Source organism: Cuculus canorus, chromosome 1 (genome assembly GCF_017976375.1).
Source record: "Cuculus canorus isolate bCucCan1 chromosome 1, bCucCan1.pri, whole genome shotgun sequence".
NCBI lineage: Eukaryota > Metazoa > Chordata > Aves > Cuculiformes > Cuculidae > Cuculus > Cuculus canorus.
The window spans coordinates 15,702,921-15,713,849 of NC_071401.1; the positions used below are offsets into that span (position 1 = coordinate 15,702,921).

The window sequence follows — 10,929 nt, forward strand, 5'->3', positions numbered from 1 at the left end:
GACCACCCCGCTGTTGGGATGGTGGCTTCTCTGGAAGTGACCTGGTGGTAGTCATCCCCATGTTGGGATGGTGGCTTTTGCAGAGGACACCTGATGGTGGCCAATCTCCCATTGGGATAGTACCTCCTCTGAAGGGGATCTGCTGTTATCTGTCCTCCCATCGCAATTGTCATCCCTCTAGAGGGGACCTAGGTGGTGTCCATCCACACTTTGGAATGGTGGCTCCTCCAGAGGGGACTTGGTGGTGACCATTCCTGCACTGGGACAGTGGCTCTTCTGGAGGGGACCTGGTAGTAGCCATCCCCATGTTGGGATGGTGACTCCTGGTAGTGGACACCACCACATATGTCCTTTCCCCAGCAGTGGGTCTGGGATATCACAGGACATGAGGGTCACACAAGCCAAACATACTCCTGCCATCAACCCTTCTACCCCTCAAATTAAAGGGATCCAATTTAAAATAATCTACAAATGGCACAGGAGGACATGCAGCTTGGGTACCATCTCTATCTGCAAACAGGAATGGTGGTCACAGAGCAACTGGTACCAGCGTGGGCAGGAACTGAGCAGACTGGGACCAGCCCCCTTGTCGCCCGGAAGCTGAGCAGTTCCAATGGGAGTTTGCACAAAGAGCAAGTTACTGGAATATTTTTACCCAGATGCTGATTTTTGTTCTCCCTCCTATTGGCCGGGTTGCAGTTCCCAAAGACCCAAAAGCAAACACGCTATTTTTAGAGAGGAGTTCATTTACTGGAGCCATTCCCTCTGAAATTCCTCACCCATCCTCTCCATGGAAACTGAGGGAGCCCAGAGAAACAGCCCCATTGGGACCAACCATCAGAGCTTTAAAAAGAGCCATGTTGAAGGAGAGGGGGTGGAACTGGATGATTTTTCTTCTCTGGATGCATCTGGCCTGGAAACACCATGGTGGAAATCACAATGCATTTGGTTTAGTGGGTTCTGTCTGTGAAAGCTGGGCTTGATGCCTTCAGGGAAGAGGTCCTGCAAGATGGTCCATGCCTGCTCTGAAAATCATGCCTGTATGGCTAGTAGAGCCTGTTGTTTCGCATAGGTGGTGGGGATGATTGGTGGAGAGGGGTGGAGGGGGATGCGTGGAGGGAGATGCAAGGAGGTGGTAGAAGATGGATGGAAATGAGTGGAGATGGGTAAAGATGGATGGATGGAGACAGATGCAAATGGATGGATGGAGATGGATAAATGAATGCAGCTAGATGGATGGAGATGGGCGGATGGAAAGGGAAAAGGGAGCAAGTGAGTCTCTTCCCGTGCTTTCCATGGGAAAAGGTCTGGGAGAAGCAGAAGAAATTCTGTACAGACCAAAGCCTAATGCTGCCCCACTGCATCTTTCCTTTGTGTGACGGCACCACCTTCTCCATCCTGAATTTAGGAGAAGTCTCTGCTGCAGCCCCAAACCTGTAGGAACTACCCCATAGAGACCTGCCTGCACTGGATGGGTGATGGAGCTCAGCAACAAAGTCACAAGAAGTGGAGATCACGTCACATCACCTGTCTGGTCCCTTCCTTCACACGGGGACCAGCATCTAAGGGAAAACTCACACTTTGGAAATATCCCTGGGAAAGGCTCTAAATCCCACAACCCTTGCAAGGATGGACTAATACTGTGGCAACAAGAACCAGGAAGCTTTAAGCCTCCATCCCATCTGAGTTTGGCAGGAGGGTACCAATGATGCACGTGCACCTCTCAGAGATGCTGACCTGCTGCTTCCCCTCCAAGAACAAATTGGGAATTGACGCCGCCTTCTCCAAGAAGCAGCTTCGGAGGCATGTGATTTTGCATAGAAAAGCCCAGGCACAAAGCTGTGTGCATGCATCAGGCAGGGTGCAGGCAGCCTGCCCAGAAATGCAGAGCAGCCCATGTAATGCATGCATGATGATGGTGCAGCTCTGCACCATCCCTGTGCATCGCTGGGTGTGTACACCAGGAGCCCTCCATGTACACCCCAGCACCTGGGATTTCCCTGTGCACAGTGGCACTACTGATCTCTCTGTGCACCTCTGCACATGCAAACAGCAACAGGTATCTCCCTGTGCGTCCTTGTGTGTCTGGAGACCAGTACCATTAATCTGCCTTTACGCACTTGCACATGCCAATTGGCACTGGTTTGCACCCTTGCATCAGCACTAGGGACCTCCCTGTGCACCTCTACATGTGCACCCCTGCATCAGGGTCCTCCCCACGCACACATGCACAGACGCTTCAACACCAAGGATCTCCCTGTGCAACCCTGCATGCGCACACCAGCATCAGAGATCTCCCTCTGGACCCCCGCATGTGCGCCCCGGCCCTAGGGATCTCCCCGTGCACTCCTGAACATGCAGACCAGCACTACAGCCCTCCATGTACTGGGGTGCACATTGATAGCAGCACCATGGATCTTCCTGTGTCCCCCTGCACATGCACCCCTGCATGTGCACCCCTGCATCAGGGTCCTCTCCATGCACCCCTGCATGAGCACCCCAGCGCCAGGGATTTCCTCATGCATCCCTGCATGTGAATCTCTGCAACCAGGGACCTCCTGCACAGGCAGCCCTGCACCAGGCACACCCATGCATGTGCACCCCTAGACCAGAGACTTCCCCTGCACCCCTGCACGCACACCCCAGCACCTATGAAAAGCCATGGGTTTCTCCACAGGCTGGAAGCGCAGCTCTTGCTGAGCCCATCCCAACCTTCCATCCTCGTTGCAGCCCAGGCATATCCTAAGGTCATTAGCTTGACCTTTGGGCACCAAGCTAAGCCCAGCACTAACCCTCTTGCTCTGGGGCTCTTCCCCACGGCCATCATCATGGGGCAAACCTTACCCACAAAGTGCTACCCTGGGATGTTTGGACTTAAAGGATAGATATCCCAACTGGCCCATCCCTTCTGCTGGGAGTTTGCTGCCTAATTGATTAGAGGCTTTTAATTAAAGTGGCAGCAGGCACAGGGGACAAGAAGCAAGAGGCAAGGAGGGGTGTGGCTCTGGGTTACACCAGGCATGTCCTCTGTGTCACTCAAGGGTGTTCAAAACCCTGGCAGTGGGGAAGACCGGGGCAAAACTGAGCAGAGATAAGCAGATTTGGGCTGGTTCACCCTGCTGGCCAAGCTGCTTGGTGCTGTGCCGGTGGTCCCAGCACTGGTCTGTGTTGCTGATAGACAGCATCCCTTGTGGGTCCCCCGATGCCAGCCAACTTCTCCTTGCTCCATCCCACCTACAACCTCCCTCTGAAGCACAGTGGAGGCTGCCTGCATGGCTCAGTTTGACCCCACCCCAGTGTTTCACTGAGCACGGCAGAGCTAGGGGCATAAAAAATGGGCAAAGCATCAGCGCAGGCAGTGTGAGACAAAAGCCAAGAACTACCCATCCCCATCCTCCCCCTGCAACAGCTTCAGTTACAGATTTACAGTAATGCCAAAAAAATGAGAAAACTCCCATCTGTGTGCCAAAACCTGGTTCCTATGGAGATTCACAGAAAGGGAATGGAGATGTAAATAGGTCTAAAGATGCCAAACTTTGGCCAAGAAATATATGGCTAGTGCATGGATTCAGCCCTCGAGCTGTCCCCAAAGTGAGGATGAGCTTCTGGATGATGAGCAACACCAGGGTGAGCTCAGAGGGAGGACTCTCGGGAGGGACGGGGAGGGTTTTACGCAAGCGTCTCTGGGAACATGACCCTGATGTTTCCCTCCAGGGACAACCTTCTATCCCCGATGACATTTTCAGGGTGCAGCCATCGTGCTTGGGGAGGAGCAGGTGGGGAAGGCAGCGTCCAGGACGCCGGGGGCCTCATTCCCACGACTCCTCTGCTCCCGCGAGGTGCTATATTTAAATCAATATTTTCCTGTTTAATCTGACTGCTGCTAAGTCAACAAACACAGCATGGCAGCAAATACCTAATTTTCCATCCTGTGTTGGATTTGGCCACAGGGAAGACAAAGATGCAAGGGGCTGCCAGTCTGGCATCTTGCTCATACCTTCACTGAGCAGCAAATGGACCTCAAACCCACTCCAAATGCATCCTAAATGCACCCCAGATCCACACTTGCTTGGTGCCAGGCTGCTGCACATGCGTGTGCAAGGGTGTACTGCCCATCCAAGCAGCTCATAGGATGCTGGAGGCGGAAAAACTTCTCTGTATCGAGATTTTTGGCGTATTTTTCTTGCTCTCTTGAAAGCACCCTTTCTTCTCGTGGCCCCCGTGCTGTGCGCCAGTGCAGGACATGCTGCTAAGGGCTCCTAGGGAATTAAAAGCCTCATGTCCAGCATCAGACACAGAGTGAAGGAGCTCTTCTGCACCCAGGATGGCTTGGCCAGCTCCAGCCCCACAGAGGATCGCTGGAAAGCACCCAGGACAAACAGTTCTGCCTCTGAGGAAGAACAGCACGTTACCTCTTCCAGCTGGGACATGCTGGGCAGCTGAACCCAGCAAACAGACAGCATGGCACTGCTCACCTCCACCAAAGCCACCCCAAAATTATGGGGGCTAGGAAAAGTTCTTGGGGGAATGATGTTCCAGGGATGCTGGCACCCAGGAGAATATCTTGGGAGTACGATGCTGCAGGGATGCTGGACCTCAAGAAACCATCTTGGGGGAATAATGCTTCAGGGATGCTGGACCCCAGGACAATATTTCAGGTGAGCATTGCTGTGCACTTGCCTGACCTCACTATTAATCCCTTCCAGCATTATCTACTGGAGATAGACACTAGGACAGATGGACCATCATCATGACACAGGATGCGTGCTCCAGTGCTCCAAAATCCCCAAGCAGTGATGACCATTTCCCCAGGCAGACGACTGACCTCATGACTCCGACAGTCTTGAGTTGGGGAAACAGAGGCTAGGAAATAAAAAAATAAAGCCTATTTCTTTGCTGTTGCTCAAGGAGCACGTAAATCTCCACTCTCAGCCAGCCGTCTTGGTGCCAAGTTATATCCGGTCCTTAGTGCTCCTGCCTATAATTAAAGCAACTCCCTTGCAGGGCTCGGTCCCCCTCAGCCCCCGCCAGCCCTATCTGGTGCCATCTGAAATAAAACATGCCAGCTCCACTATAAAATAAATCAAAAAGAGAAATAAAAAATCCTGGTTTCAGTTATGTTACGGCTCCAGCACAAAGAAATTCAAAGCTTTGAAGATACAACTGTAGCGTTGCCCTTAAAAGGGAAAATTCGCACCCTCTTCACCGAGGCTGTCGGGTTCAAGCAAGGTGAGAAGCAGCATCCCTGGGGTCCAGCCCTGTGGGGTGGCTCACGTCCCCGAAGTGATGCTCAGCCAGTTGCCAGAGCCTAGTGCAGGTGCTGGAAAAATTCCAGCCCAAATTATCTCAAAGTGACTGGAACTGGGGGGTGTATTAAGGTGCAGGGTCAGGAGAGCATCCTTGATACCAGGGACATCACGGGGGGGGCACCATCCCTGAAGCACCAGAGGGAGCTTCCCAAAAGAGTAATATTACTTTATAAATTATTAATAAAACCCATATATTATATAAACTTAAAATATTAATAATTTAGTAAGAGGTATTTCTTTATAAAGAAATACTGTTGGGTGCATTTCCTCATCTCATTGACCTGCTGACACCCCTGAGGTGCTACCAGCCACAGCCTCAGGAGGTTCCCCATTACCCCGCTGAATTATAACACGATGCTTCAATAGCACTTTTCAAACGGAGATCAGAGGGGACAAGTGCCTCCCTCTAAACTAGTACATTGGCCTTAAATGCTGTAAAATCCACCCAAAATTATTTCCAAAGACTTTTTTATGCAGGAGCCAAGATTCAGAGAAGCAACTGGAGGGGGAGCAGAGCTACTCAGGAGAATATCTTGGGGGTATAACGCCACAGGGATGCTAGATCCTAGAGGGTATACTGGGGGAATGATCCTGCAGGGATGCTGGTCTCGGGGGAGTATCTTGGGGGAATAATGCTGTAGGGATGCTGGATCTCAGGAGAATGATTTGTGGATATGATGCTGTGGAGACACCAGACACCAAAAGTATCTTGGGGGAAAGATGCTGCAGGGATAGCCGGCCCCAAGTGAATATCTCGGGGGAATGACACTGCACAAATGCTGGACCCCAAGATAATATCTTAAGGGAATATTGCTGTAGGGAAGCTGGACCCCAGGAGAATATCTTCATTCAAGATGCTGCAGGTATGCCTGACCTCAAGAGAATATCAGGGATGCTGTGGACATCTGGATTTTGGAAGCGTGCAAATAAAAACATCCCTGTTCCCTGCGTCTCTGCCCCGGCCAGCAAGAGTTACACCACTGGGCTCAGCCCTGCGGACTTCACGCTTGGCTGACAGTGGCTATTGGAAGGGAACGGTCCAGCTCATCCTCTTAAATCAGCATCGAAGCAGGGCAAGAAAGCCCTGCCAGCCCCATCCCTGTAAGCTCTCGGCTCATCCCCCGTGGGAATGGGTATTTCTGGGCTTCGCCTGGAGCTATTAAAAGCCCTGTGGGTGCCAGTGTTGCTGTGCGGCAGGTGGAGGCGGCACAAACACCGAGAGAGATGGGAACCCAAGTCCATCTTCAAACAGCATCTGAGAGGCCAGCAATGCTGAAAACTCAGCCTGGGAAAGACCCCATAGCACGCGTCTGCACTTTGGAGGAAACAAACCACCTTTGCACCCCCCAAGCGGCACTAATTCTTCAGTATAAATCTTCACCCATCAATAAAATATTCAGTTTGTACACAAAAATAGGTTTCCTCCTTTTTCCCATGCCACCAGCACAGCAAAGCTCGTGGTCCTGGGTGGAGGGATGGTGATTTTTTATGAGGGAAAACACCAATTTGCTCAATAAGAGGTATAACATGGAGAACCCCAAACAAAAGGACCCTTTAAGTCCTCCCTGCCAAGAAAAAGGCAATTTTTGGTTCGGCGTATCAGGTCTGGCCAAAAGCACATTCATTTACTGGGACCTTATAGAGAGCATCACCAGGAGATGCTGTATATAACTATAGTGTATAATGTATCTATATCTATAAAACTATCTTCCACCAAAATTTGGTGCTATTTAACCGGAAAACTGCTTCTTCCTACCCAAAAATCGCCTTTTTATTGGGGAGTTGCTCCTACAAACAAGAGCTCACCCCCTTGGGACCACCAGAAACGGCTGCGAAGGCTCTTGGCCATTCAGCAGTGCATCCATGGATGGGAATTTGTTCCCAACGAGAGACATGTGAGGGACTGCCAAAATCACCAATGTTTTGGAGGAGTCACGAACCTCATGAAATAAATGTGGTTCTAAAGAATAGATGGGCACTTACCACCTGTGGCTTGGTCCTGGGGCCGTGTTCATCGGGTGGCCGTGGGCACCGGGGCAGCCGGGGTGGTGGGGCAGTGGGCGGAGAGCATGGTCCATCCCCAGGACTGGGGGATGCATCACCTGAGTTGAGGGCCAGCATGTACCGCTTGGTGACGTCCTCCAGCGAAGGAGGTTGGAGGGTCGGGAAGGATTTGCCAGGTGAGTGGCTGGCAGCTGGTGCAGGGAGGTGGCTGTGGTGGCTGGAGGGGACAAGTGGCTCAGGGATGGTGATGGGGATGAAGCTAGTGGGCTCACTGGTGTGACGAACATGCTTGGTGGCCGGGCGACTCTTGGCGAGGACGGCAGGCGCTGGTGGTGGTTGGTTTTCCTGGTGAGCCGCACGGTTGGAGCGCTTCTTGGAGTTACGACGGGCAATGCGAGGAGACAACACATCAGCCAGCTTGGGGTCAAAGCCATAGCCACGGCCAGTGCCTGGGGCTGCTGGTTGTGCCGAGAGGATGGGCTCGCTGCTGGATGGTGGGATGCTGGGCTCCAGCTCACTGATGGCCTCACCAGGACCTTCAAAGGCACCAGCTGGCAGCTCACTGCGGCGACTGGGGTCGCTCAACGACTTCTTCTTGATGGTCTTGCCATTGCCCTTCTCATCAATGAGCTTAGCCATGGCACCAGGCTGGCTGACAATGGTTTGGATGAGGCTGCTGTAGTCCCGCGGCCCATCACTGCTGAGTGACAGGTCGCTGCCTGCACTGCCTGCACTGCCTGCAAAAGCAGCAGGTTGGTGAATGCCTGCCTTGGCACTCAGTGAGCCCAGCAGGTTGCTGTCAACAGAGAAATTCTTCACCTCCTCCACCACTGAGCATCTCCGGTGGGGCATGGGGTCACTGAGGGAGCGGTAGGACTCGGTGCCACAGTCACTGCCACCCTCCATCCCGTTGGCGCCTGCTGAGGGGAACTTACGGCGGCGCCGCAAGCTGCCAGGGGTGCTTGGTGTCTCAGATTTGCCAGCTGGAAGGTCTTCAACCGCTGCTGCCGGGTGAACGGGCACTGGCGTTTCAGTGTCACTGGCTGCTGGCCCGGCATTGGGCAGTGTCCAGGCATCCACAGCTTTATGCAGGTCTTGGAAGGGCATCCCCACAGGCTCTGGCTCTGTGACGATGCCCTCATCTGTCACACTTGACTCATGACCCGACAGCTCCTCCACAGATTTCCTGCGAGAAAGGTTCTCCTCCAACTCCACTTCCTTCAAACACCGCGTGCTCTCCAACTGTCCCCTAAGGGTCACGTCCATTGTCCCCGTCGATGCCATCACCTCGCTGCCCTCCACACCTCCACTGTCCTTCTGCTCAGCTGTGAAGCTGTAATCCTGCTGTGAACCCATCCTGCTGATCTTTTCAAAGACCTGCCTTGCCTCCTGGATGTACTGGTCCTGGATGACCATGGGGAGAGCATCCTCATCCCCCTGCTGTCCCACATCTGAAGCCACCTGGTCCCGGCTGTCAGTGGTGGCCAGAAGGAGCTCAGAGGAGCTCTGCTTCATGGTGCTTTGTAGGAAAAGCCGCCGTGTCCCTGATTTTTCGGAGCAAGTGAAGGACTTGGCACGACGCAAAGTGGCCGTCAGGTCCTTCAGCGTTGGCCGCTCGCCCGCTGCCCAGCGGTTGGCGGGCTGAGCAGCACTGCTGCTACTCGGGGAGGGGTTGGCGATGCCAGAGCAGCCGTCAGAGCCCACGTCGAGGCTGATCCTTACCCCCTTCTTCTTCACCTTCAGCTCCGAGAGGTCCGATTTGAGAAAGCTGAGAAGCGTCAGGGTCTCAGTGGCAATGTCAGGGTTGGACAAGGACTTGCGGTGCTTGGCCCGCTCCTCTTCTGGCCCCGGCTGGCGCAGGGTCTCACCCTCAAAGTCTGCTTTCGCCTTGGCCGTGCCCTGCGGCACCTTGGGACGGATGCGCACCGCCGGCTGTCCCCACGCCAGCCCATCGCTCGCCCCAAAACTGGGCGACCGATAGATGGTGTAACCCGCCTGGAGAGCCCGTCCTCGGCTGGGCCAAGCGATCCCAAGCTGCTCCTCTTCCTTCAGCGTCTCCGCGCTGGAATAACGACCGCCGCTCCGCGTCCCGAAGGGCAAGATGCTCACCTTGGCCACCCGGGCCACCACGGGGTGCCGGGGGGTCCCCGCTTCGCCCTCGGCACCCGCCGGGCTCTCCCAGCCCCCGCCCTCCTTCCTCCGCTCGGCGCGGGGCCGCGGAGCCCCGGGGAGCCCTTCTCCGCCCGGGGAGCCCGCGGGGTCCTCGAAGGCTGCCGGGGAGGAGGCGGGCGGCTGCGGTCGAGCCGAGTTATGCGCGGAATGCGGGGCGCGCAGCGCGGGGTGCGGGACGCGGCTGCGGGGCGGGGGCGGCGGGGGCGCCCCGCGGCCGCTCCCGGGGCCGGAGCCGGGGCCGGTCGCAGCCCCGCTCCCCGCCGCGGGCTGCCGGCAGCTCTCCCCGAAGAGTTTGCGCATCGCCGGGACGCTGGGCCAGCGCGGCGGCTCCGCGCTCAGCCCCAGCGGCGGCGGCGGCGGCGGCGGCGGGGCCGGGGGAACCGGCTGAGCCCCGGCATCAACCGGACCCGGCGGCTCCGGTTCGCTAAAACGAAGCGAAAGCTGCCGTACCGAAGGGGCCAGGCTGCCAAAAGCCCGGCCCGGTTGTTGCTCCGAGATCGACGCTGAAACTTTCCTACCCGGGAAGAAGAAGAAGGAGGAGGAGGAGGAGGAAGGCGGGGAGGAGGCGGGCAGCAGGCACCGACCCGCCGCTACCCCCCGTTCGCTGCCCCCCTCGGCCATTGTCTGCCCCCCCCGCCGCCTCCGCCCGCCCCCCGGCCCCGGCCCCGCCGCAGGCGCCGCCCGGCCCCGCTCCTCCTCCGCCGCCGCATCCCCCCCGCTTTGTTTGCCCGACCCCCCCCCTCCCTCCTGGCTTGCTTTTTTTTTTTTTCCCTTTGGCTTTTCCTCCTCCCTCACCCCCTTGCTTTTTTATTTGTTGCATTCAAATAAACTTTCCTCCCCGGAGGCGTGGTTTCCTCCCACTTTCCTCCCATCCCAGAGGGGGATGGTTGGAGGCTTCCCTCCTTTTTTTTTTTTTTTTTTTTTAAATTTAATTTTTCGTTTTTAGAGGGAGAGGAAGGCCACGGAACTGCCCTCCCGCTCCCAGGCCAAGCAGCAGCACCCCGGATCCCCCCTATCCTCCGTCCTCCCTGTCCCGCCCCATCCTTCAACTCTCCCTGCATTCTTCAACCCCCCACTTCTTCATTCACTTCATCACCAGGTTGGAAAAGACCTTTAAGATCATCAAGCCCAACTGTACCTGTCCTCTGCTAAACCAGACCCCTAAGCACCTCATCTACCTGTCTTTTAAACACCTCATCTACCTGTCTTCTAAACCCCTCCAGGGATGGTGACTCCACCACCTCCCTGGGAAGCCTCTGCCAGTGCCCAATGACCCTTCCAGTAAAGAAATTTTTCCAGATGTCCAATCTAAACTTCCACTGACTCATTTTGAGGCCATTCCCTTTCATCCTATCACCTATCACTTGGGAGACGAGACCAAAACTCACCTCTCTACAACCTCCTTTCGGGCGGTTGTAGATAGTGATATGGTCTCCCCTCAGCC

General features: G+C 55.2%; 1 protein-coding gene across 1 annotated transcript in view; it reads right to left on the bottom strand.

Annotated features, from left to right (window-relative positions):
* ARHGEF17 (Rho guanine nucleotide exchange factor 17) overlaps window positions 1-10,112 on the bottom strand; it is a 34,628-nt gene extending 24,516 nt beyond the window's left edge. Inside the window, exon 1 of the mRNA XM_009566513.2 lies at window positions 7,293-10,112. Coding sequence (XP_009564808.2) covers window positions 7,293-10,106 — 2,814 coding nt within the window. The 5' untranslated portion in view covers window positions 10,107-10,112. The remainder of the gene's footprint in view (window positions 1-7,292) is intronic.
* Between the last annotated feature and the right edge of the window lie 817 nt (window positions 10,113-10,929).